Genomic DNA, 27855 nt, shown 5'->3' with positions numbered 1-27855 from the left:
AAGTGCGTGCGCTCTGCTGCGCAGCCCGGGGTTCGCCAGTTCGGATCCTGGGCACGCGCTGACGCACTGCTTGGCAAGCCATGCTGTGGCAGCGTCCCATATAAAGTGGAGGAAGATGGCCACAGATGTTAGCCCAGGGCCAGTCTTCCTCAGCAGAAAAAGAGGAGGATTGGCAGATGTTAGCACAGGGCTGATCTCCTCACAAAAAAAAAAAAAAAAAAAAAGTACATGAAGAAAATCCAGCCTCACACAGATACGTATTTGAGAAAGGGAAGAATATTTAATAGACGTTTCAGATAGTTGAGAATATTGTTTTTTGATGGTACACCAAAAAATTGATAAGAGGTGGTCTCATAAAGGTTAATTGCAATAAGGAATCTGAAAACAGAATCAGTGAACTTTTCACTCACTGCTAAATTAAAATCCATTGGTCTGTCTTGTACTTTGAAAGGATCTTAAAACATGTATGATTTTATAACATAATACAGTCATGCATCACCTAACGTAGGGGGTCATTCTGAGAAATGCGTTGTTAGGCAATTTCGTCCTTATGCAAACATTATAGAGTGTATTTACACAAACCTAGATGGTATAGCATAGTACATGGCTAGGCTGTATGATACTAATCTTACGGGACCACCATTGTATATGTAGTCCATCGTTGACCAAAACGTTTTTATGTAGCTCATTACTGTATGTTGGTCATTTGGAAAATATTGGTTCACTAGGTTATACAGATTGTCAAAATATTAACATATTTCCTTATATAATATAAAAATCATATCCCTTAATATCACCCCTGTGTCATCAGAAAAGTCTCTAAACATTGGGAAGCTGTCTAGCTAAAGAGGCAGAGACTAGTTTTCCAAAATTCTAATTTTTGCTTGAAAGTTCAATTTTTAATCATTAGCAACAAATTGTCAGTCGTTTTCCTTAAAATGATAGGCTCACTTCAATTCATTTTTTTTAAGAATAAGTGTTTACTAGATACCAAAGTCGGAACACCCATAGTTTGTCTTACTCATTCTTTCAATTCCATGAAAAAAGCAGCCAGTTCAGCTCTCAACTCAGTCTTGTAAGTGCTCTTCCTTGAGACAAACACTTCAGAGCTTACTTCCCACTCCATCACACAGAATATAAAAATTAATATTAAATATTAATATGGAATGGTCAAGATTAATAAAATTAATAACTTTTAGTCCTTCATTAAGGACTAAAGTGAAACAATTTCTTTTTCTGTGAGCGTGTGGCAGTGAAGAATACAGTGGCGAGGGCCTGGCCCGGTGGGGTAGCGGTTAGGTTCGCACACTCCACTTCGGTGGCCTTGGGTTCATCAGTTCGGATCCTGGGTGCGGACCTATGCACCGCTCCCCAAGCCATGCTGAGGCGGCCTCCCACATAGAGCAACCAGAAGGATGTACAACTATGCCATACAACTATCTACTGGGGCTTTGGGGAGAAAAAGGGAAGAAAAAAAAAAAGGAAGATTGGCAACAGATGTTAGCTCCGAGCCAATCTTCCTGAAAAACAAAACAAAAAAAGAACACAGTGACGACCAGTGCTCTTTGGCAGCAGGGCCTTGATTGGTGCTAAGACACCAGCAGTTTTACCCACCAGTGCTTTTGCATCATCAGTGCAAATGTCAACACAGCAAAGAAGACAAATTATATCTTAGTATTGTCTTCAGAGCACCTGAAAGGGTCTTGGGACCCCCACCCCCTCTTGGACCTGCAGACTACATTTTGAGAATCTCTGTTTGAGAAGAATGAAAATGGGGCTCTTCAGCCTTTCGTAGATGAATTTAGGAAAAGAGGGTATGCTCTATGGGAAGAAACAAAGATGAATTGAGTACTTACGTGGGAATAGGCTGCTTCTCCATCCGGCATTGTATGAAATTTCCATACTCCGTGTTCTAGCCAGGCCTTGGGGCTGAGAAGTAGAAAATGTTCTGATGAGGAGCCAGCAACATAACATTGATAGAAACTGTAGGAAGGTGTTTTCACTTTATCAGATCAGCCTGAATTTTATGTCCTGAAAGTCCTTGGTGGAGTTTGCGTGAATGGACAGCAGAAAAATTTTATCATTTATGATAAAAACTCTGAATAAAATGGGTATAGAAGGAAAGTACCTCAACATAATAAAGACCATATATGAGAAACCCACAGCTAATATCATCCTCAATGGTGAAAAACTGAAAGCCATCCCTCTAAGAACAGGAACCAGACAAGGATGCCCACTGTCACCACTCCTATTTAACATAGTACTGGAAGTCCTAGCCAGAGCAATCAGGCAAGAGAAAGAAATAAAAGGGATCCAAATTGGAAAGGAAGAAGTGAAACTGTCACTATTTGCAAATGACATAATTTTATATATAGAAAACCCCAAAGAATCCACCAGAAAACTTTTAGAAGTAATAAACGAGTATGGTAAAGTTGCAGGATACAAAATCAACATACAAAAATCAGTTGCATTTCTGTACACTAACAACGAAGTAGCAGAAAGAGAAATTAAGAATACCATCCCATTTACAATTGCAACAAAAAGAATAAAATACCTAGGAATAAACTTAACCAAAGAGGTGAAAGATCTGTACACAGAAAACTATACAACATTTCTGAAAGAAATTGAAGAAGACACAAAGAAATGGAAAGATATTCCGTGCACTTGGATTGGAAGAATTAACATAGTTAAGATGTCCATACTTCCTAAAGCCATCTATAGATTCAATGCAATCCCTATCAAAGTTCCAACAACATTTTTCACAGAAATAGAACAAAGAATCCTAAAATTTATATGGAACAACAAAAGACCTCGAATAGCTAAAGGAATCCTAAGAAAAAAGAACAAAGCTGGAGGTATCACACTCCCTGATTTCAAAATATACTACAAAGCTATAGTAACCAAAACAGCATGGTACTGGCACAAAAACAGACACACAGATCAATGGAATAGAATCGAAAGCCCAGAAATAAACCCACACATCTATGGACAGCTAATCTTTGACAAAGGAGCCAAGCACATACAATGGGGAAAAGAAAGTCTCTTCAACAAATGGTGTTGGGAAAACTGGATAGCCATATGCAAAAAAATGAAAGTAGACCCTTACCTTACACCATATACAAAAATTAACTCCAAATGGATTAAAGACTTGAATGTAAGACCTGAAACTGTGAAACTTCTAGAAGAAAACATAGGCAGTACGCTCTTCGACATCAGTCTTAGCAACATCTTCTCAAACACCACGTCTGACCGGGCAAGAGAAACAATAGAAAAAATAAACAAATGGGACTACATCAAACTAAAAGCTTCTGCACAGCAAAGGAAACCATCAACAAAACGAAAAGACAACCTAACAATTGGGAGAAGATATTTGCAAACCATACTTCTGATAAGGGCTTAATCTCCAAAATATATAAAGAACTCATGCATCTTACCAACAAAAACTACCAACCCAATTAAAAAATGGGCAAAAGACCTGAACAGACATTTCTCCAAAGAAGATATACAGATGGCCAACAGACACATGAAAAGATGTTCAAAATCATTAACTATCAGGGAAATGCAAATCAAAACTACAATGAGATATCACCTGACGCCCGTCAGAATGGCTATAATTAACAAGACAGGAAACAACATGTGTTGGAGAGGATGTGGAGAGAAGGGAACTCTCATACACTGCTGGTGGGAGTGCAAACTGGTCCAGCCACTATGGAAAACAGTATGGAGATTCCTCAAAAATTCAAGGATAGAACTACCATATGATCCAGCCATCCCACTGCTGGGTATTTACCCAAAGAACTTGAAAACACCAATTTGTAAAGGTACATGCACCCATGTGTTCATTGCAGCGTTATTCACAATAGCCAAGACTTGGAAGCAACCTAAGTGCCCATCAAGGGACGAATGGATAAAGAAGCTGTGGTATATGTACACAATGGAATACTACTCAGCCATAAGAAACGATGAAATCCAGCCATTTGTGACATCATGGATGGACATTGAGGGTATAATGCAAAGTGAAATAAGTCAGAGGGAGAAGGTCAAATACCGTATGATTTCCTTCATTAAGTAGTAGATAATAACAACAATAAACAAACACATAGGGACAGAGATTGGATTGGTGGTTACCAGAGGGGAAGGGAGGAGGGAGGAGGGTGAAAGGGATAATTTGGTACATGTGTGTGGTGATGGGTTGTAATTAGTATTTTGGTGGTGAACATGATGTAATCTATGCAGAAATAGAAGTACAATGATGTACACCTGAAATTTTTACAATGTTATAAACCAATGTTACTGCAATAAACAAAAAATTAAAAAAAAAAAAAGATGGAATCTACACATTTACCTAGGGAACACAGAGCTCTTGATACACATAATATTTACCACTAGTGAGATTTGGTATATTTGCAATGTTGTGCAACCATTAGCACTGTCTAGTTCCAGAACATTTCTGTGTCTCCATGCTTTTTTTTTACCCTGACCTTTCACCTAGTGTGTTCTTTCTTGCCTTCACTTAACTCCTCTTCAGGGAAGAACTGCATCATTTGTAATTTCAGTCATACCTTCCTACCATCCTGGAGACTTTGGCCTCCTGGACCCTCTGCTGTTCTCCAACCCTGAGCATTTATCTTTTTTTTGCTGTGGGGCTAACATTGCTACAGATTATTTAGACCAAACAGCTGAACATACTTAATGGGATACATGAAAACTCTATATTACCTTGCCTCAGGTGAGCCTTTGTTCTGCTTAACAATCTGTTATTTAATTCCTTTGGTTCCTGTATCATTTGTCCCTGGGGCTGCTGTAAACATTTTTCATTTTCTTTTAAGTTTGCGATTCCATTAGCTCTCTTACTGAGAGCCGCCCTCTCCCCTGCTTCAGTGGGAGCTCAGACAGCTCCTCAGCTGCTTTCTTCCCCAGCTTCCTCCTTCTCCACCTCCCATTGTTTCTCTCTCTACTGAGGTTTCCTTCTTCCTGAATCTAAACCTCTGCCTGGGCTCTTGATCTCGTCTACCCTTGCTTTGTCTGGCACTTTCTTCCATCAGCCTTCGGCCTTCCACATGTATCTTTCCACGAGTTCTGCTCTCCTTGAAGGCATGCTCATCTCTCCCCTAACCTGAAGAAGCCCTTCCTTAATAGCCAAGCTAGGGGGCCAGCCCCGTGGCACAGCAGTTAAGTGCATGCGCTCCGCAGCTGGCGGCCTGGGTTCGGATCCCTGGTGCGCACCGACGCATTGCTTGTCAGGCCATGCTATGTCGGCGTCCCATATAAAGTGGAGGAAGATGGGCACGGATGTTAGCTCAGGGCCAGTCTTCCTCAGCAGAAAGAGGAGGATTGGCATGGATGTTAGCTCAGGGCTGATCTTCTTCACACCCACACACAAAAAACATAGCCAACCTAGTCTCGTTCCCCTTCCCTGTACTGCCAAGCATATTGAAAGAGCCTGTACTAATTGTCTCTACTTGCCTCTCTACTCCTCTCTTCTTGCAACATGGCTTCTGCCCACTGTGCTGATTGATCCTCCAGAAGGCATTGAGCCTTGTGTGGCCCTAGTTCTCCATACCATCGCTACAGTTTTTGACACTCATTACGTCCTCCCTTTTTTGTCTTTTAAATTCCTGTCTTGATTTGAAAACACTGTGCTGTCTTGGTCCTCTTACCTCCGTAATAGTTCCTTTCCTTCTTTTTTTTTTTTTTTTTGAGGAAGATCAGCCCTGAGCTAACATTCATGCTAATCCTCCTCTTTTTGCTGAGGAAGACCAGCTCTGAGCTAACATCTATTGCCAATCCTCCTCTTTTTTTTTTTTGCTCCAAAGCCCCAGTAGATAGTTGTATGTCATAGCTGCTGCACATCCTTCTAGTTGCTGTATGTGGGACGCGGCCTCAGCATGGCCGGAGAAGTGGTGCGTCGGTGCGCACCCAGGATCGGAATCCGGGCCGCCAGTAGCGGAGCGCGCGCACTTAACCGCTAAGCCACGAGGCCGGCCCCTTTCCTTCTTAATTATGCTGCTTTCTAGCCTCCAATTGTGCATGTTCCCCTAAAGCTCTGTCTTTGGTCTGTTAAGAGAGACACCTTAAGATGTACCAAATAATGAATAATCTCCCCCTCCCTTGTTTGTAAGTAAATGAAATTAACAAACTGTGATTCTTGTCTATTGTCAGGTCATTCATATTAAGAACCCAAACAGAAATTATACACAGTACAATAAGAGAAGATGTGCTTTTTGTTAAATTCCTATGAGAAGTCGCTCTCTGACAAGAATTTTGCTTGTTTTCTACTTACTGTTTCAAGTAGAGAATAGTAAGGGAGTTGCCCCTTGGTGCCTCAGATGAGGTGAGACAGTTATGGTTGTGCCGTAAATAGAAAATGAGTTATGGTTGCATATCACCAAGAACCAACCCCGTCTACCTCAGGGGAGGAGATAAAAAGGATTAAGAAACCTTAATTTCTTAGCCCCTGTCAGCCAGTTATGGCTAAGAGTGCCTCCCCCTCTATCCAAGTGAGCTGCACCAACTAGGGGGCAAGACTTCTTGGGCATTCAGAATATTGCGGAGGACTAGAAACTGTGTGGTGGCTTCTGCACATTGCTTAGCGTGACATTGGGAAAGGGAATAAGAGGACAGCAGAGGGCCCTTTGATTTGTCTCAGTGTTGTAACACATTTTCCTCGTTAGAAATCTTAGAGAGGCAAGGTACGGCTTGGCCCCAAGTCCTCAGAGGAGAGTCGGTGCTTGTTTTGGCAGTCCTAAAGCAGTTCTGTGTCCCTCTGTCCTCACTCCCTGGGTGGCTCATCATCTCTTCCACATCAGCTAGCAGTCAGCTCCCGTGTCCAGAGCTCCAGGCCTGCCTTCCTCTCCTAAGCTCATACCGTCGTCTTGGGTGAATATCTCTACACAGATGTCCTACTGGCACTAGACACCCAACATTCCTGGTGCTGGTTCCATCGTCTTCCCCTGAGACTCCAAACCGGTTCCTCTCTCAGACTTCCTTAGTGTAGTGCAGAGTATCGCCAGGATTGTGTGCTGATTTCTAATCTCCCGGCGCAGGCTGCTGCTAGCATTTCCAACGTCTCATTTATACATTGCAGATGAAGGGCAAAAAGGTGCCCGTCTGGGCAGCAGAATTCCTAAAGACATGTCCTTCTCCTAGACTTACCTTCAAGCCGGGGTGATGGCTTGGTCAGTAGAGCAGGGGCTGGGCTTTAGCCACTAGAGCCCTTAGCCAGGCCTTTATGGGACACAAAGTCTAGAACTGTACTCACCTTCGCCAGCCAGCCTTTCCCTTTCTCCTTCTAAGCTCCACTGGCAGATGACTTTGCCCCAAGATCAGTTCTCATCTCCTTTTGTTCCTGCAAAACAAAGCAAGCAAACAAATGAAAACTCCCACTGTAGCCAGAAGCATGCCTGAACACCTGAACCTGTCACTTACGGCCATTCATACGATTTCTTCCTCCTATGCCCTCCCTTATTGTTCCTTGAAATTCTATTCTGTCATCTGTCACATTCTACCTTCTATTATATTGTTAAACTTACTTCCCTTTTGAGAGTAGAAGCTCCTTGAAGGTAGACACTGTATCTTAGCCTTCTCTACATCCTCTCACACCCTAGTGCAGTGCCTTGCGTGTGCAAGTCTGGTATCAATATACGTTGCATAGCCAGCTTCCCGTTCTTTCTAGTGTGAACTTTCTTTAGTGACGGGAGCTCCCTCTGTGCTCCATCCAGGTAGAGCACAGCCACTAGTCGGGCTGCTGCAGCTTTCTGTGCAACGTGGGGAAGTTATTCAGTCTCTCCAAGCCTCAGGTTCTTGCTGTTGTTCAAGTTAATTGTCATCCTGTCTCAGAGTGTGACTGTGAGAATTGAGTTAATTCGTGTAAATTGCCTGACATCATAAGCTGCACTCCAGCGATAGCTATTACCCTAATAATAATAATGTTGTCACCATCTAGGTTCCCAGCACTAAAGCCAAGTCAAAGGTGTGTGTTAGACCATAAGCAAGTCTGAGTGTGACTACGTAGACCTAGTTTGTTTTTTTAAAGACTAACTTGGTCATTCTCATTGTAACTATTCCTTGCTTAACAAAGTTAAATATATCCAGCCGTTTCTTATTGGAGTTATAAGTTTCCCTGTATGAATTTAAATGCTAAGCTTACCTGTCCCCTGTTGGATTGTGTATATTATGTCTAGAAACTTTTATTCTCTTCTGCAGATATGGTGTTGGTCCTGCCACAATGGATGTGCCCTTTTGAAAATGTCAGCACTGCCCAAAGAACAGGATGACGGCGTTTTACAAATCCAAAAGAGCTTCTTGGATGGGTCAGTACTCTTCTGCGTTTTGTTATTGTTTAGGTCAGTTCTTGTTTTCTGAGAAGCAAGGAGCAGTTCTTAGTAGTATGTCCATTTCTCTTTACCTGCTGATAGCTTAGTGTTGGGAATACAACTTGGAGTGGTCATTTTTAATTACTTTGAAAGGAGTCAGTGTAACGTAATTATTAGGAATGTCAACTGTATTGTTTTTAGAGATGCACGCTGAAGCATTTGGGGGGAAGTGGCATGAGGTCTGTAGCGTTAACAGTTGTCAAATTTAGGTCATGGTGTGTATCACTGTTCTACTTTTCTGCATGCCTGAAATTTTCAAAATAAAAAGTGAAAAACTCAAAGTGGGTGAATTAAAAACAGAAAAGAAAAAGGAGTGGACTTTGGAGTTAAAATGCCTTGGTTCAAATGTGGCTCGATCAGTTTATAAGTTTCATTATCTTGGGCTTGGAAGTTCTGCTCCACGCACCTCCATTCCCACCTCCGTTGACTGGGAGTGGTGGTCCTGTGGTGGTTACCTTGTTGGTGAGGATTAAATAGGAGGATACCTCCAGAGCTCTTCACACAGACCTTGGCACATCATAAGCGCTCAGGAAAAATAAGCTATTTCTAATTCATGTCTCCTCTTCTAATCTCTTGTTATTTTTTGATACCTAGAATTTACAAGACCATCCACAGGCCACCCTATGAGATTGTTAAAACTGAAGACCTGTCAAGCAACTTCCTATCCCTGCAGGACATCCAGACTGCATACTCTAAATTTAAGCAGCTATTTCTGATAGGTGAGAAGAATGCTAAGCAAACACTTGCTGTCAAAAGGGGAAAGTCATGCCACGTGGATCAGGTGAAAGTTGGTGCCCTTTCCCTGGATTCCCTGTGGTGGTTCACAGAGGCTCGTGGCCGTGAGGGTCATGTCGTGGAGTGGAGGCTGCTAGCCAAGGCTGCCATTGTCACATTCTCCCTCCATTTTTCTCCAGGCTTTTGCCTCACTGCCCCTTCTCATGGCAGTGAACACGGAGCCACCCCTTTTCTTCTCTCCTTTCCCCACAACGGTGAGCACTGGGGCTTCTCTCTTTAAAAGTTGTGGAGCCGTGCAATACCTATAGTCACTGGCTCTCCTGCAGTGATTTATAAAGTGAATGATCTGTTTGTTTTCCTTAGTGGCTTGCTGAATGGACTTTTTCCCCCAAATGAAAATATTTTACTTTTGTTTCTCTGATTGAGTATATACACTTTTTATTTATTTATTTTTTTGTGTGAGGAAGATCAGCCCTGAGCTAACATCCGTGCTAATCCTCCTCTTTTTGCTGAGGAAGACCGGCTCTGAGCTAACATCTATTGCCAATCCTCCTCCCTTTTTCCCCCAAAGCCCCAGTAGATAGTTGTATGTCATAGTTGCACAGCCTTCTAGTTGCTGTATGTGGGACGCGGCCTCAGCATGGCCGGAGAATCGGAGCGTCGGTGCGCACCCGGATCCGAACCCAGGCTGCCAGTAGCGGAGCGCGCGCACTTAACCGCTAAGCCGCAGGGCCGGCCCATACACTTTTTAACAATGTAAACAATAACAGAAGTGTATACCTCTTAACTAGAACACGTTGTGATGCGTGTTATAAAATACATTTATAAAAAGCAGGGGCCTGGCAGGGAGAGGTACATAAATTATACTAATTGATATAGGACTGCGATTCTCCACTTTTGTTTTAATCATCCAGGACTTGCAGGTGTATCTGCCTTTTCATTAATTTGAGTTTGCAACTTTAAAATGTATTAGACTTCTGTAAAATGCAGGGCTCTTTGTAGCAAGGTGGGTTGGGGGATTGTGTAGTGGTGTGCAAGGTAAATGTATTTGTGTATTTAGGATTCCAGAGGAAGCCAGATCTCCCCCTTAGGCCTCTGTGGCATCAGGATGTGTCCTATTGCATTTTCCAGTTCTAGGAGCAGCAGCCTGGATGTCAACTATTTCTGCCTAAAGCATGTTATTCTCCTTGTTGAGTTACAGGGTAGACTATGGCTTTGTATACATATCATAGGGCACTTTTTTTTTTTTTTTTAATTGATGTTTTAATGGTTTCTAACATTGTGAAATTTTGGGTTGTACATTTTTGTTTGTCCATCACCATATATATGACTCCCTTCACCCCTTGTGCCCACCTCCCACCCCCACTGCCCCTGGTAACCACAGTCCAGTTTTCTCTGTCCATGTGTTGGTTTATATTCCACATATGAGTGAGATCATACAGTGTTTGTCTTTCTCTTTCTGGCTTATTTCACTTAACATAATACGCTCCAGGCCCATCCATGTTGTTGCAAATGGGACGATTTTGTCTTTTTTTATGGCTGAGTAGTATTCCATTGTATATATATACCACATTTTCTTAATCCAATCGTCAGTCGAGGGACACTTAGGTTGCTTCCACTTCTTGGCTATAGTGAATAATGCTGCAATGAACATAGGGGTGCATAAGCCTCTTTGGATTGTTGATTTCAGGTGCGTTGGATAGATTCCCAGTAGTGGGATGGCTGGATCATAGGGCATCTCTATTTTTAATTCTTTGAGGAATCTCCATACCGTTTTCCATAGAGGCTGCACCAATTTGCTTTCCCACCAGCTGTGTATGAGGGTTCCTGTTTCTCCACATCCTCTCCAACATTTGTTGTTTTTTGTCTTGGTGATTATAGCCATTCTAACAGGCGTGAGGTGGTATCTTAGTGTTGTTTTGATTTGCATTTCCCTGATGATTAGTGATGTTGAGCATCTTTTCATGTGCCTATTGGCCATCTGTCTATCTTCCTTGGAGAAGTGTCTGTTCATTTCCTCTGCCCATTTTTTGATCGGGTTGTTTGTTTTTTTGTTGTTCAATTGTGTGAGTTCTTTATATATTATGGAGATCAACCCCTTGTCAGATGTATGTTTTGCAGATATTCTCTCCCAGCTGGTTGGTTGTCTGTTCATCTTGATTCTGGTTTCATTTGTCTTATAAAAGCTCTTTAATCTGATAAAGTCCCACTTGTTTATTTTTTCTTTAGTTTCCCTAGTCTGGGTAGGCATGTCATCTGAAAAGATTCCTTTAAAACCAATGTCAAATAGTGTGTTGCCTATATTTTCTTCTATGAGTTTTAAAGTTTCAGGTCTCACCTTCAGGTCTTTGATCCATTTTGAGTTAATTTTTGTGAATGGCGATAGCACATGGTCCACTTTCATTCTTTTGCATGTGGCTGTCCAGTTTTCCCAACACCATTTATTGAAGAGACTTTCCTTTCTCCATTGCATGTTCTTAGCACCTTTGTCGAAAATTAGCTGTCCGTATATGTGTGGTTTTATTTCTGGGCTTTCAATTCTGTTCCATTGATCTCTGTGTCTGTTTTTGTACCAGTACCATGCTATTTTGATTACTATTGCTTTGTAGTATGTTTTGAAGTCAGGGATTGTGATGCCTCCTGCTTTGTTCTTTTTCTTTAGGATTTCTTTAGCTATTTGGGGTCTTTTGTTGCCCCATGTAAATTTTAGTATTCTTTTTTCTATTTCTGTGAAGAATGTCATTGGGATTCTGATTGGGATTGCATTGAATCTGTAGATTGCTTTAGGTAATATAGACATTTTAACTATGTTTATTCTTCCGATCCACGTGCATGGGATATCTTTCCATTTCTTTATGTCATCATGGATTTCTTTCAATAATGTCTTGTAGTTCTCATTGTATAGGTCCTTCACCTCCTTGGTAAGATTTATTCCTAGGTATTTTATTCTTTTTGATGCAATTGTAAATGGTATTATCTTTTTGAGCTCTCTTTCTGTTAGTTCATTATTAGCATATAGAAATGCAACTGATTTTTGTAGATTGATTTTGTACCCTGCAACTTTGCTGTAGTTGTTGATTGTTTCTAATAGTTTTCCAACAGATTCTTTAGGGTTTTCTATATATACAATCATGTCATCTGCAAATAGTGAGAGTTTCACTTCTTCGTTACCTATTTGGATTCCTTTTATTCCTTTTTCTTGCATAGGGCACTTTTTAATTGCGTGATAAAAGTCTATTTTTTGGCTACCACGCTCTTCCGAGGGCTTAAAGTTCAAAAACCATTTCAGCTGAGGTTTTGAAATGTCCTTTACTTAAAATGGAGACTTGTGCCTGGATTCACAGTTTCAGTCTAGGACTGCTCATCTGAACAGTACGATTGGGTAGCACGGGTTTTTTATGGCGACGAATCAGCAAACAGTGACCTGACCTCTTACTCTTCTTTCTTTTTTCAGATAATAGTACCGAATTTTGGGACACAGATATAAAATGGTTTTCTCTGTTGGAAAGTAGCAGCTGGCTTGACGTAATCAGGTATTTCAAGCCATTGTTTTTGTTTTGCTCATAAATTTTATAGTTCTCTAATTCAAAGTAGTAAAGCAAATTAACAAATGATTTAACTGTTTTATATTTCATAGTTAAATATTCTTTGATCACATGTTCTATTCAGGGCTCAGCTGGATTTTGCATGTGTTATTTATTTACTGATTGATTGATTCATTCATTCATTCATTTTGCTGCAGAAGATTAGCCCTAAGCTAACATCTGTGCCAGGCTTACTCTATTTCGTATGTGGGTCGCCTCCACAGCATGGCCTATGACGAGTGGTGTAGGTACGCGCCCGGGAACCAACCCGGGCCGCCGAAGTGGAGTGTGCCAGCCCTTTGCATTTGTTATTTATTATATCTGTGCACATTTGATCAGAATTTACAGACATGCTGTCTGCTCACGGAGAGATCTACTCTCTAGACTGTAGACTAGGCATTGAAGGACCACAAAAAAGGAGACGTGGCAACCCAAAATTCTGATTGAGGCTGCAGTGCTGGCCTCCAGGAAGGAAGCTGGGGATGGGGAGGGGGAAGGGTGCTAACTTTTTACTGAATACCTTTTTAGAGGAATTCTATGTCCTATATGTATGCACCTATTTAAAAAATTTTAAAATCATGATTAATGTCAGTCAGTCATTTTTGGTTTTGGAATTAGGTTGAGATTCCCAGAGAGGAGAATTATATTCCTTTCCTACTTCGTAGTTTGAATGGCTCCTCTCTGTTGCTATTAAATAGAGGAGAGGACAAAGGGAGGGTACAAAACAGAAATGGTCAGGGATGAGGAGTAGCTCCCACCCTAGGGAACACTTGAGGAAAAAGAATTCTTCCCTTTACCCAGCACGGCATTCTCTCTGAGTTCTGCCAGTGAGTTTTGTGGAAAGGAGCTCCAGCCCTCCAAACCCTTATTAACAAATATGTTTTGAAGAGCCTGCTACATGTCCCATAATTTGTATATATAACTGCAAACAGTGATACATGTTATAAGAGAAAAGAACCCTTCTTTATGTGGGGTGGGCAGAGAGGGTTGAGCATCCCTAACCAGATGAAGGGGCACCACTGCAGGCAGTGAACAGCATATGTGAAGCCCGTACTTATGTATAAATAAAGAAAAGTCAAAGCTGCAGGGCCGGCCCTGTGGCTTGGCGGTTAAGCGCGTGCGCTCTGCTGCTGGCGGCCCGGGTTCGGATCCCGGGCGCACACTGACGCACTGCTTCTCCGGCCATGCTGAGGCCGCGTCCCACATACAGCAACTAGAAAAATGTGCAGCTATGACATACAACTATCTCCTGGGGCTTTGGGGGAAAATAAATAAATAAATAAGTAAATCAAAGCTGCAAACAGTGGCAACATTCTCAAAGGGAATATGGTATCAAGAGAGAGACAAAAAGGATTTCTGGGTATATTGGACCTTTGCAGCCGCACGGACACATTTGGCAGGAGACCTTGAATTCAACAATATGGACATGCAGCACAGTATCCAGATGTGAGCGTTTATGGGTCTTACTAGGACTCACCAGCAGACTCAAGCATGAGTTCTCACTAAGAATTTCTAGTTTAGAAATCACTTAGGAGCATTTTTACATCAATTTTGGGATTCCTTTCTGAAAATTTTAAGTTTCTAATAGGCAGGTGAGTTCTTGCAGTATCTGAATAACGTAAATGGAATTTATTTCTTTTCTGGAGGATTTTAGCATGAAAAAATAAAAGATAGGGGCCAGCTCAGTGGCATAGCAGTTAAGTTTGTGTGCTCCACTTCAGCGGCCTGAGGTTCGCCGGTTCGGATCCTGGGTGTGCACCTGTGCACTGCTCATCAAGCCATGCTCAGGCGGCGTCCCACATAGAGCAACTAGACAGATGTACAACTATGACATACAACTATCTACTGGGGCTTTGGGTAAAAAAAAGGAGGAAGTATGGCAACAGATATTAGCTCAGGGCCAGTCTTCCTCAAATTAAGATAAAATAGAAAAATAAAAGATAGAAAACTGACAATCAAGTCAGACTATCTCTAAATTTCTTATTGTTTAATACCACACTCAAGAACTAATGCCCCTTTTCTTGTCTCCTTCCTATTTAGACGTTGCCTGAAAAAAGCAATAGAGATTACAGAATGTCTAGAAGCACAAAACGTGAACGTTCTTCTTTTAGGTAATATATTTCAAGTACAGAGGGTGGTTTCCATTTTCCTTCACTTGAGATTCAGTTTCTGTAGATACAGTCTTATATAACTGGAATTGCCTTGTGAAGGCATGAGCTAGTCTAGGAATCTTTCCCATTCTTCTCTACCCTGACCTTGGAATCCTTTGCCTTGGATTTCAATGTCACGGTTTAAAAATAAAATCTTTCACTTGGAACTTGGCAGACCCATTCACAGCCCAAGAAGGAATTGTTTGGTATCTTTACCAAAGCTCACATTTCCTCATGTTTTGAATTTTGTTTTATATTAACTCAACTTGGTTAAAGTTAAAATCTTTGTATAATTCTTTTTATATAAAGAGAGTCATGGATGGTTTGTTGTTTTTATATCTTTGTGTTTGACAACCTTGTGCTATTGCCATAGAAACTTTGTGGTCTGTGATTTCCTTTTCCTCAGTGGGCTTGACTTGCTCTGTGTGGGGACAGGACATAAACATTCAGAATGTGTAAAAGCAAGTATAACCACATGCAACAAAGATTGTCACTGGAATTGGTTAGATCTGAGCTAAAATAGTATATCTGCTGTTTAGAATATTTCAAGTTTATTATAGCCCTATGCTTCAGATTAAATCGATTGTCTCATGCTTTCGTACCCTCAAGCTTCTACCATTTCTCTGACGCGCTCCGTGACTGCTGGGGTTTAGCTTCTGTGGGCAGACTGGAAAAGGTGCCTGGCTGTGGCTTCTACACCACCTGACCCTGGCTTAGATTTTAATACATCCATTGAGTAGCTACCGTGTACAGCCCTCTACACTGGAGACTTCCAGAAGTTTACAACCTAATGGGACAGTTGGCCTGAGCACGTTATTGAAAAAAACCTAATCAGCAATGCCAGAACAGAGAACTGAGTAACTGGTGATAAGGAGGAGAGATAAAGGTTGGGGGTCTGAGAGCTGGAGATACCCAGAGCCAGACTGCGCTAATCACAGAGTTGCATGAAACAAAATCTGAGTCTTTGGCTACTGTGGCTGAGATGTCACCTGCTCCTAGATGGACTGCTGCGTTGTTTCTCACCTGAAATCTTATTTTCTAGCCCCACTTCCTATTACCCACAGGTGTACTATTAACACCCTTCAGGGGCAGGAAGGAAGATTCCCTTAAAAATGAAACTTGTTTCGAAAACTAATAGCACTGGAAAGACAGAAATAAAAATCAGTTTCTGTTAAACCCATGCATTCCCATAGTTGAGGCTTGTTTCCTGGAGGAGAAAAAGAAGCACAAGCTAAGCCTGGCCCCGGGACGCTTCATGATCGCAGGGTCAGAATGAGAGTTTGAACAGTGTGAACATGTCCCTGCTTAGAATTCCTCCTCAAGTTTCTCGAACTCCACTGATGCCAGCACCATCATCCTCGTGGACATTTTAAAATAGCAGCTTGAGTTGTACTTCTTTCTGTGAAGAGGAAACCCCAGGGATGGAGACCCTGACTTTTGGGATCTTAAAACTCTGATACAAATGCATGGATGTAGACATATGTTTTTATTTGCTCCCAGTCATGAGTGTTAAACAAGTATGTGAATGGCGTTTTCGTCGTGTGGGTTTTGTACAGTGTGTTCCAGGGCTGGGCACGTGAAAGCAGACCACAGAGCGTTTCTCCTCTAGGCTAGGCAAGGAGAAGCAGGCACCTCGTTGCTCTCACACAGGATCGGGAAGAGCCGTGGAGCTGAGAATAAGAGCATTTTGATGCAGTCCAGAAATAGTAAACTTCCTCCAAAGCAGAGGTAGTGGAGGGATCGGGAGTGGAGGATAGGAGGTCTGAGGTGAGGCTGAGCAGCGGCTGGGCCTTGGAACAGTGAGTTCAGTGATGGAGACTGACACACTAGCTGGAGGGGTCTTGAACTTGGTCTGTGGAGCCTGGCAGGTCACCATTATGTGTATGATCCACCCTCATTATGTGGCACATCTGGGTGCCCACAAGCTGACGTGGCTTTGCCGTGCTGCATTTATTCATTCAGTAAGCAAGTCCATATTTAGTGCCAGTGTGTGCTGGAACCTGTACTGGGCAGGCTAGAAGCAGTTTGTCTCTCACTCTGAAAACATTACCTTTTTTTCCTGTTGGCCTGGCCTTTAGGGAATTAGAGCTTGCCTGTCAATAGCAGGCAGACCTTGGTGTTGGGAACCCACTGTTAACTGTGCAAGTGCAAGTGGTCTTTGCAGCTTTCTAACACTTCATACCCTCCTTCCTCTTTGCACTGCTGGGGCCCCTCCTAGAGGAGAACGCTTCCGACCTCTGCTGCCTCATTTCCTCTCTGGTGCAAGTGATGATGGACCCCCACTGTAGAACCAGGGTTGGTTTCCAGAGCCTCATCCAAAAGGAGTGGATCATGGGCGGGCACTGTTTCCTGGATCGCTGCAACCATCTCCGTCAGAGTGACAAGGAGGAGGTGAGTGTCCCCCTCACAGACGGGTTCAGTCATGGGGAGAAGAGCCCAATCTCTTATTTAATACTTGTCTTTAGATGTGGGGTTATTGCTTGCAAAGTGCATGCTCTATGAACTTGTTAGGAAGGCTGTGTTCAGTTCACGTTTGATGACTTTCAATGCTTTAAACTGTATTGAAATCCTTCCCAGAGGAAAGAGATGTTAACAAGTGTGTTCTGTCTTCTAAATTGTGTACACAAAGGGTGCATGTATATTTCATGGTGGGAGTAATATTGATTTTTAAAACTTTAAAAATTAACTCAGTGAGGGGCTAGCCAGGTGGTGCAGCGGTTAAGTTCATGCGTTCTGCTTTGGCGGCCCGGGGTTCACACAGTTCGGATCCCGGGCGCGGACCTACTCATCGCTCGTCAAGCCATGCTCAGGCAGTGTCCCATATAGAAGAGCCACAACACTACAAGTATGTTACACAACTATACACTGGGGCTTTGGGGTAAAAAGTGGAAGATTGGCAACAGGTGTTAGCACGGGGCCAATCTTCCCCAAGAAAAAAATTTTTAGATTTAAAAAAAATTAACTCAGAGACTCCTACAATTTCTGCTAAGTTAGTCTTTGCAAAAAAATGAATATTCAGTGTGTAAGTTTCCTACAGAATAATAACATAAATTTTCCTTGCACAGAAACTTTTTCAAAATAAAGCACAGAGGTACGTTAATGCTGTCCGTTACCAGGGCCTTAGCAGCGTGCGTGTGAGCTGTGCGCACAGCCTTCTCTGCCTTCTGGCTGTGTGAACTGCTCCAGGCCTGGACCCTGAATTCAGTCACAGGAGAGGGAGAGAGTTAGTGTTATAGTTTGGTTAGTGAAAATGAGCCCCCACATTGTGGTGGACTTGTCTCAGCCACAGCTGTACAAACTCCTTTGGCTGCATTGTTAATGATTGTGGAAGGAAAAATGAAAACAGGTGAACTTTCTTTAATTGAATCACCTGCAAAGCTACCGTATGCTAGCAGCGTAACTGGTGGTTTTTCTTACTCCAGATAATAAGCATGTCTGTCTGCGGTGCAGTGCAGCTTGACAAAGCATGCTGTGGGGATAGCCGTGGCTCTTGCCTATGAGGGCTTGGTGTGTTCCTGGAAGACCCAGGCCCCTCCTGCTAGGCCTGGAGGTTTCTTTCAGGCCTGCTCTGTACTCATCTGTGTCTCATCAAGCTGAATGGAAATCACCATCTTTCAGTCTTGGAATGGGCCTTGCCTTTCTGAGAAACTGATTTGAAAGGTTGATAGGACTTAAGTAACATGTTGAGCAGAGAGCTGATACTGTGTGGGGAAGAGTGTGCTTTTGTGTATCTTGAGAAAATGAGGCCTGACAGGCACCACGTCAATGGAGAAAGAGGCTAAGAGCAGACCTGCTCTGCTCTTCACCCAGCCCTTGGAGGAGGCACCCATGCTTTCTGAGCCCGTTTCCCTGACTGCACAGTGAGCATATTGTACAGATCTTTCCTACTCTATTTAATGGTATTGAGCATAAAATGAGGTGTGAAATAAAGTTGCTACATAAACGTTTCTTAGCACCTCAACGTTGACATATTAGAGTTTTGAAGGAAAATTGGTGGACTAATTTGTCACATAATTGACACAGCACTGGACTTCAGTACAAGAGCTGGACTCTCAGCTCGTGTCTCTGTGAGCTGTGTGTGGCCTTGGGCAGCCTCCGTAAGGGAAAGACTGCATCACTTGTCGTGTCCACCTGACAGGGTCACTGGTGACTCAGGAAGGATAAGCACTTTGTAAATGGCCGAGCACCCTACAAAACTACTCTCTCCACTAATAGAGGGCTTGCCTCTAGGTAGCTAATACAGGAGGCTATCAGTTAAAAGAAATTTGTGAAAAAATGTTGGAAACTCATTTTTTACTGCTTCTGCCTTCTCTCCTGTCTTCTCTCTTCTGGGCCTTTATTGTAGCAGATGGAGAAGGGAGGCCTCTCGTTTTTGCTCAGTCCCCGGGACCAACCCCTGACTTAAGTTAGTGTGTTGGCAGGCAGGGGAATGGAGGTTTTTTCATCTACAATTTTTTATTGACAAAATTCAAAATAATTGAGTACAGTTTTTTTGTAATACAGTGCTACTAATGAGAAGAATGGAATTCTTTGGGGGTAGATAACATTTCACTTAATTGGGGTTCAGAGTTAGTGTTCCCTATCATCAAAATCAGTTGCACGTGCTCATCTTTCAATGCTGATTGATAATGAAATTTTACATATTACATCTTGGAAATTCACACAGGTAGGTACTGCCAAGTACTGATATTAATCTATTAGCATGTGGTTGCTCCTGAGCATATTTATCAGAATGGGATGGGATGGGATGGAGTCTACTGTGTTTCCCAGAGAATATCATGCTCAGAGTGTTTATTCCACGACCGTTGAGATGGCTGTCCCTTAACTTGGGACAGCTGACATTGGACTCTTGGTGCTGCTCAGTAACACGTATCTTGTTTTCACGTAGGTTCCTGTGTTCCTGCTTTTCTTAGACTGTGTCTGGCAGCTGGTGCACCAGCACCCCCTAGCATTTGAATTCACGGAGACCTACCTGACTGTTTTGTCAGATAGCCTGTACATACCTATTTTTAGCACCTTCTTCTTCAATTCGCCTCATCAAAAAGATACTAACCTGGTAAGAGCCCCTCTTAGGAACCTATGTATTGAAGAAGCCCTGTCTCACAAGTAGGATGCAATAAGATTAATGAAAAAAATATTTATTTAACATTGACAATATACTAGACCCTATTCTGAGTGTTCTTTGGGTATTGATATTTAATCCTCATGGTACCCTGTGGAGTCTGTGTTATTATCCCTGAGGAGCTGAGGCACAGAGAGGGTTAAGTAACTCGCCTCAAGTCGTACAGTAAATATTGGAGCTGGGAGCAAGTATTGGAGCTGGGGAATTAAGCAAAATTAAAAACTCTCCTTTGTAAAGACAGTCAACCTTCTCTTCCATGTGCATGTTGCCTGGAGTTACTCGGAGGAGATTGGAGACAAGGCAGAGCAGGGAAGCTAGATTTGTACTTTCCATCTCAAGCCCGTTGAGCCTCTCTTGAGGCCGTGCTCCCAGCGGTTACTTGTCTAACTGATCTAGGTGCTCTGAGCAGCCTTCGTTGGGCCTCAGGGTTTGCCTGAACTGGCCCTCCAGGAGGGACTTCCCCAATCCCACAGTGAAGTGGGAAAGGCAGAACCTGGGCTTCCAGTCACACAGCCCCAGTTTCGGATCCCAGCCCTGCCACTCACCAGCTTCGTGACCGCAGGCAAATCACTTCCATTTTCTGAGCCTCAGTTTCCTGAAATATTAAATTGGAAAAATAACAGTGACCTCACAAGGTTGTTCTGAAAGTGCCCGGCACAGTGGCTGCTATATGGCCTGCTGGAAAATGACACGACCTTCTTCCCTCCCTCCTTCCCCACCTAAAGCCTTCAGGGAACAACCACTGACAGCTGCAACCTTTAAAATGAAGTGCCTGTGAACGTTTTGTCTCGGGGCAGCACGGGAGTGCCCTTCCTGGTGCCTGTCTCTCAGCATTCTGTGTTTGCTTTCCTCAGACCCCCCTGGAAGCCGTCGTGACCTGTGCTTGTTTTGGCAGGGTACGGAAAGCCAGGATACACAAAGCAAGCCTTTGAATCTGCTCACCGTGTGGGACTGGTCTGTACAGTTTGAACCGAAAGCCCAGACATTGCTCAAAAACCCCCTTTATGTGGAAAAGCCAAAACTGGAGAAAGGCCAGCGGAAAGGAATGCGTTTCAAAGTAAGATGTGCACATGTCTAACCCCCTTCCTCTGCCCAGAGATCCCCATGTATGTAAGGATGCGAGTTACACATGGATTATGGAAACAGTCTGCAGAGTCGAGATTTGTGATGGGCAGATTGTCAGGGCCCATGAGAATCCTTTGCTTTCAGCAAATCAGCCTTTGCCCTGATGAGACATGGCCCTTTGCTGCATGTCACTGGGGTGCTGCGTGGAGTCGTGCGTCTTCCCCCCACCTGGGTCTGTGGTTAGTAGAGTGAAAGGAACATCCTATGGGCTTTGCTCCATCTGTACCAGTTCATGTCTTCAATAGCAAGACCTTTTTTATTTTTTTAATGCTTTTTTTTGCATTTTATTTTATTTTATTTTTTTGTGAGGAAGACTGGCCCTGAGCTAACATCCGTGACCATCTTCCTCCACTTTACGTGGGACGCTGCCACAGCATGGCCTGACGAGCGGTGTGTTGGTGCGCGCCCAGGATCCGAACCCAGGCCGCCAGCAGCGGAGCGTGCGCACTTAACCACTATGCCAGGGGGCCAGCCCCAGCAAGGCCTTTCTTCATGAGATGGACCTGTAACTTTTTCCGTCAAGGCCCACACAGTCTCGGGCACAACTCCCCACCAGGCCAGATTTGGCCCGCAGGCTGCAGTTGGCTGATTCGTGCTATAAACCACGAACGTTGAATTATTTGGGTTTCCCTTCAGATATTTGTTCCTGATTTTACTAGTTATTAAAGCCCCCAGGTTCCCTAAACAATACATGATTTACCTGGCGTTCCTGGCTCTGTCCTCCTGGCGTGGAATTTCTCCCCCACAGACCCCACAAAGCTGAGAGCATTGGTGGTAATTCCCGGGTCAGTGCATGTCACTGCCTTCTCCACACTGTGCTTCTGATCCCGCCTGCCCTTGAGGGGTTCCAGGGAGCCTGGCCAGTTCTGGCATGGGAGGGGGCTCCATACTAAAGAGGCTTGGGGACCCAGGCAAGCCAAAGCCAGCACTTGCAGAAGATGCCAGCTGCTGAACAACTTAGAACTGCCGCTTTGCCCTTTCAAGGGTCCTCAAGCCCAGGGTGGATGTTTCCCCTCCTGGTTCAACCTCTTTCCTGCCGGCTGGACCACAACTGCCCTGAGATCCGGAACAGCTTGGCCAGAGGTCAGTTTTTCTTCAGTGTGCTCTGCCCCCTGGTGGCTGCATGCACACATCTCGCCTTGTCAGGATCGCAGAACTGCCCCAGGCCAGAGAGGCAAAGGACCTCACAGACAGCGAGGGCTAACCCCTTATTTTACACAGGAGGAAACTAAGGCTCCACCGTGTAAGACTAGATTTCATTTCTCTGCCCAGACCTGTTTTTCTAAGTGTCTCGTCTCCCCATAGGTAGGAGCAGATTGACTGGATTCCAAGAGCTGATGAGTGGGAGAGATTTGAGCCGAAGGGTTGGAGAATCTCAGATTGTATTAGTGAAAGCAGAGTTGGGCTGGGGCAATGAGGAATTGTGAAGCCTTTGGGTTAGAAGACCTGATGTCAGGCTTGAGCCCCCGTGTTGAGTGGACAGACGGCCTTGGAGAAGGTCTGTAGAGACTGAAGAAGCTGTGGCTGACCAGCATAAAGTACCATTCTGAATTACCACGCAAGGCCATGGGGTCTGCTCAGGCAGGTAGTCTCATCTATGGCCATACTACGCTGAACGCGCCCAGTCTCGTCTCATCAGATATGTGGTCTTAACCTTAGCCCCAGGCCTTGACCAGGCTCCGGGCACCTGGTGCTGCTCCCATCTGGCCCGTCTTGAATGCTCCCTTCACTTAGGAGACTGAGAGAAGGGCCTTCCAAGTCAATCGAGTTCTCTTAGGAGCCAGGGCTCTGGAGCCAGACTGTCTGTGTGTGAGACCACCTCTGGCCCTTGGTAGCTTGTGTCTTTGCCAGATTTCTTAACCTCTGTGCCTTAGTTTCCTCCTTTGTAAAATGGGGCAATAATAGTGACTTTGAGAATTGGGTAGGTTGATGCATGGAGAGCACTGAGCACAGAACCTGGCAGGCAGGAAACGCTCGGTGACTGTTAGGTTCCACCTGTGTTCCCTGGCCCCTGCCCCGCCCAACTCACCTGGATCACCAGGGAGAAGAGAGGCCTCCGACTCCTGGCCTTCGGCTTTCCCGTCCCCGGATGGAAAGTCAAAAATCCCAGTCATCTCTAAATTGTGGTATTGTGGATGGTTTTGCTTTCTTCTTTATATTGTTATTGTTATTCCATATTCCATTATAAGGAAGTATTTCCTTTACAATAAAGAATCTTTTTTTTTTATAAGAAAGAACCACTGGCAGAAATATGTTAGAGAGTTATAAGACTAGCCTGAAAATAAAATTTTTATCTATTCTTATTTTGAATGGACACCTCAGGAGCAAAAGAGTTAGGAGAAACAGCTTCTCCTCACATTTTTTACCTTCTCCTTTGGGCCCTGGGGATCCTTCGTAACCTTCTGACCACTGTACCCATCTTCACAACCCTCTCACAGTGCACCCCAATATGTAACACCTAGCTTTGGCTGCAAGTAGAATTACCGAGGAGGAAAGAAACGTAAATGCTCTCACATTTTTCTGCTCCCTGCAGCTTGTCAGACAAGAACATCCAGTCAGCTTAGCCAGTTCCTCACATTCCTTTTGCTCCCACCTGTCTGTTTGTCCAAAAGAATCTTTATGACTTAGACTTAAAACTCCCTTCGGCTGCCCAATAACCTACAAAGTTATTTCATTAGAGGGGTAGGATCTTCAGGAAGTCAACCCTGCTTCCTCACAGGTGTTCAGAGTAGTATAGAAGCTAAGACTCTAAAGCTCTCAAAGAAGAAACATTTTTCTCCCTTTAAAAATGAATAGGCCACACATTAGACTCCCCTAAATCATCGACCTAAGTTAAGCTTGTTCTTCAAAAGTGCTTAGTGCCCTTTGGTGCCCCTGTGACAGGGGAGAAGGGGGTCGAAAGCCTCCCTCTCTGTGTCACAACTTGCCTTTCTGCACAGCTCCGTATGCACCTGGTTTCACCCATTTGTTTATTAATACAGTGTGCATCTAACATTTGCATCATGGAATGAACAAGAACCCCCCTTCCTCTCTGCGTTTTAATGAATTTGCCTTTACACGGCAGTTCTGATGCCCGCATGACTCTTGTTAAAGCAGGATTATGCCCTTTCTGGATGGGAACAACTGTAATTGTGCTCTCAGGCTAACCAGAGATTTTTATTTGTGTTTTCTCTCAAAGCATCAGCGACAACTTTCTTTGCCACTTACCCAATCTAAATCATCTCCCAAAAGAGGATTTTTCAGGGAAGAAACAGATCACTTAATTAAAAACCTTCTGGGCAAGAGAATTAGTAAACTAATTAATTCTTCTGATGAGCTGCAAGACAACTTTCGAGAGTTCTATGACAGCTGGCATAGCAAGCCCACTGACTACCACGGTCTGTTGTTGCCTCATATCGAGGGGCCGGAAATCAAAGTCTGGGCCCAGCGCTACTTGCGTTGGATTCCAGAAGCCCAAATCTTGGGAGGTGGCAGAGTGGCCACCGTGAGCAAACTCTTGGAAATGATGGAGGAAGTACAGAGTTTACAAGAGAAAATCGACAAGCGACATCACAGCCAGGAGGCCCCCCAGGCGGAGGCCCCCTCCTTGCTGCGGACCTCTGCCCGCCTGTCCTCTCTGTTTCCTTTCGCTTTGCTGCAGCGACATTCCTCCAAGCCGGTCTTGCCCACGAGCGGCTGGAAAGCTTTGGGAGACGAAGAAGATTTGGCCAAACGCGAAGATGAGTCTGTGGATCTGGGGGACGTGTGACTCGTCTGTTCAGTGATTGTGAGAGAGGAATGCTGAAGATTGGGACGGGAGTCAACCCCGTTTGATCTCTGGATTGGTGTGTTCCGCTGAAGCTCACTGCTGGGAGGGAGGGGCCTTCGTCCACTGTCCCGGAGGAGGAAACCTGGGCCTTCAGGACAAGAGCTGGTTCTCGTTTTTTTTGTTCATGGTCCTGAAAGACTATGCAATTAAAACCATATCTTTAGTATTATTAATTGAAAGTAATTACTACTTGACCCATAATCTAATTGTGGCCGTTGTCTGATGCGTACGTATTATACTGAACCTGCAGTGGCCGGTTTACTACTAGAAAGGGCTTTGGTAAGATCTTCTTGGGCTCAATACTTTCTTCACATCTTTTCTGTGCCACGATCATTTATCCAGTCATTTGGAATAGTGTCTTTCTAACCCATCTCAGTTTGGAGCAAGTTCCACTTTATGTGATATGTGTATGGTGAATTGAAAGATTCAGATAGAGGTGTTAAGACATATGGCATTCATTTAAACAACGCATAGCATTTTTCCTTTCTGTGTCCTCTTGCCTATAAAAAGCTGGGGAAATTCCACCCTTGTCACCCATCCTGCCGTTTCAGACCATCCTCCCTCCTGCATAGACTGTGTCACTTTGTGTGGGGGTGGTGGGCTGCCAACCACACCGCCCTTTTGCGTGTGCTGACAGCTCCAGGTCTCTCTCTGCCTGTTCTGTACCACTTGCCGCCATCCCTCCATGCTCCCCGCCTTAGTGCACATAGGCCCAGGATCTTGCTGCTAAACCTGTTGGTTAAACTGAGGGACTCTCTTTGGTTTGCCCAGAGGAGAATCCGTTCTTATGGAGGCTCTCAGTGTTTGAAAGTAATTGCTTTGCTTTTTTCTAATAGCGTGCCGAGGCCTCGGAGCATTTGTGACTGTGGTCCTCTGCAGCAGCCCCTCAGACAGTTTTTCCGAATTCTGTTACCTTCCAGACTGATGAGTAGGGTCACTTTTGAACTTGGCTTTCCTAGGGAAGCAGTTAAGTATCAATATCAGAAGTGATGGTCATCACAGAGTACCTCAGCGATTTAAAAAGCCATAGAAGAAACTTGACTATGCCTGGGAACCTTCTTGGATCTGCTGTCTAAATGATATATATTTTTAAATGCAGGAAAGTACACTTTGTAAGGACTAGTTTTTTCATTCTCAATGGAACCCTGTTAAATCCCACAAAAGGAAGGGGGAAAAAAGTCTCACATTAGAATGTTTCATATGGAATGTTTACCTTTTATATCTACATTTGCTCTCTGTTATAGATCCCAATTTGAATGTTACATGTTTAGAAAAACTTTCAGTTGCTCGAGGGCAAGAAGAAATTTTGAAACTGCTAACAAAGAAGAGTTTCTCAGTTTGCACTGAACCGTCTTTTGTACACACAAGAAACTGCTTTGCTCTTTTCCCCACTCCGTGTTGGCGTGTGAACCAGGTTGGTGTGTTAAGATGACAGAGGTTGCGGGGAGGGCAGGATTCGTGCACTGGGGGCCAACACACGTCCCGTCTTGATTGCCTTAAGAGTCTCACTATGAGGTCAGTGTTAGGCTTGCAATAGGGAGTTTTAGAGTACACTAGTTCATTAGCTACCTTCACGTACATTCTGTGGGCCTTCTTAAACTGGCACTAACCTCCACTCACTTCTCTGCCCCATTCCCTCCCAAATACACTATGGAGCTAACCATATTTTTGTTACCATATTATAACGTGAATATTTATACAGTAGCCTCTTCAGTCATAGGATCTTAGTAGTTTTCATTCCAAAAATGCCTGGTGTGATGCTTTATACTCCACAAAGTATGGTTTCAAGGCACAAGGTCATGGCCCTTGTCATAGCAGTTGAATGTGCATTGAAATATTTTTATACGATTTTTTTTTAATTACAATAGAAAAATAAGTAAGCTGTTGTAACATGTAAGGTCATGACAATTTATGTATTTATATTTGAAATCAGATTTCTATAAACTTGTATTTGTGTACAGCATTCTCTGTGGGTTTATATATTGTGACATTTTTATTCAAGATTGAGATGTGGATTATGCTTAACAGGAAAAGCTGAAGTGACCCCTTTGTTTAAAATGCTGCACTGTGCGAGTTTGGAAATGTACATTAATTTACTGTATATAATATCTTGAGTTTGTTTATACCTCCAAGTTTTTACACTGAAGATAAATTACCTTTAATTACATTCAAAACTTTTTTTTTTAAGGGAATAAGCTTTTGGGCTAAGTCTGTATAAATGTGCTTTTTATTTTCTGGATGTACAATGAAAGTTTATACTTGTATCTCACTGCATCGTATCTGATTGCAGATATTAAAGCACAATTTACAAGCAATGCTGTATTCGGTGTGGTTGATAAAGCACATGGAGTAATTACTTTCTTTCATTCAGGAAATGTTTTTAAGCATGTCCTGGGTGCCAGGCAGTGTCCTAGGAGATGTGAGCAGGTGGAAGCTCTGCTCTCTTGGAGCTTGCATTCGTGTGTGTATGTGTGTGTGTATGTGTGTGTGGTTGGTGTTGGGAAACCAATAACCAAATGTTTAAAATTTCACGTGGTGATAAAATGCTGTGAAGAAAAATAAAATACGGTGACTAAAAGAAAAGGGTTTTTTAAATCCATGAAATTAAATATTACTGCCTCTTTGCTTTCATTGGGATACATAAAATGAGAATTCTGTTTTGTCGCTGGAAGAGATCTGAGTTCAGTTAAAGCATGAAAGAGAAACCCTCACTTTTTCCTTCCAGAGACGATAAGTGAGCTGGCACTGAGCGAAATGGGATGTGAGAGGAGGATTTTTTCTAGTTCGTTTTGTTTAACACTAGATTGAGACCTGTCGCTCGTGTTTGTTGGGGGAAGTTCCATTTCTTTGCCGTTTCCTTCTGGCAGCCCTCTTCTTTCCGTCAGGACAAGAGAAGGCATCCCCCTCCTCTCTCTGCCCCCTCCGGATGTCACAAAGCCAGCTCTGAGGCATCCCA

At 43.5% G+C, this 27855-nt stretch overlaps 1 protein-coding gene across 2 annotated transcripts in view; it reads left to right on the top strand.

The window, feature by feature from the left end:
• MTMR12 (myotubularin related protein 12) overlaps positions 1-27214 on the top strand; it is a 78799-nt gene extending 51585 nt beyond the window's left edge. The window contains exons 9-17 of one of the 2 annotated variants that reach the window (XM_087443168.1): positions 8206-8312; positions 8970-9094; positions 12565-12643; positions 14735-14805; positions 17063-17235; positions 19733-19900; positions 20862-21023; positions 22076-22174; positions 24270-27214. In XM_087443168.1, the coding sequence (XP_087299294.1) occupies positions 8206-8312; positions 8970-9094; positions 12565-12643; positions 14735-14805; positions 17063-17235; positions 19733-19900; positions 20862-21023; positions 22076-22174; positions 24270-24839 (1554 nt within the window). In that variant the 3' untranslated portion in view covers positions 24840-27214. The remainder of the gene's footprint in view (positions 1-8205; positions 8313-8969; positions 9095-12564; positions 12644-14734; positions 14806-17062; positions 17236-19732; positions 19901-20861; positions 21024-22075; positions 22175-24269) is intronic. The other variant, XM_004422702.3, reaches the window with a different exon arrangement.
• The last annotated feature ends 641 nt before the right edge of the window (positions 27215-27855 follow it).

Source organism: Ceratotherium simum, chromosome 18 (genome assembly GCF_057802395.1).
Source record: "Ceratotherium simum simum isolate JZ-2026a chromosome 18, ASM5780239v1, whole genome shotgun sequence".
Classification (NCBI taxonomy): Eukaryota; Metazoa; Chordata; class Mammalia; order Perissodactyla; family Rhinocerotidae; genus Ceratotherium; species Ceratotherium simum.
Note: the sequence above shows the minus strand (reverse complement) of the source record. Positions and strands in the feature narration are given on the sequence as shown.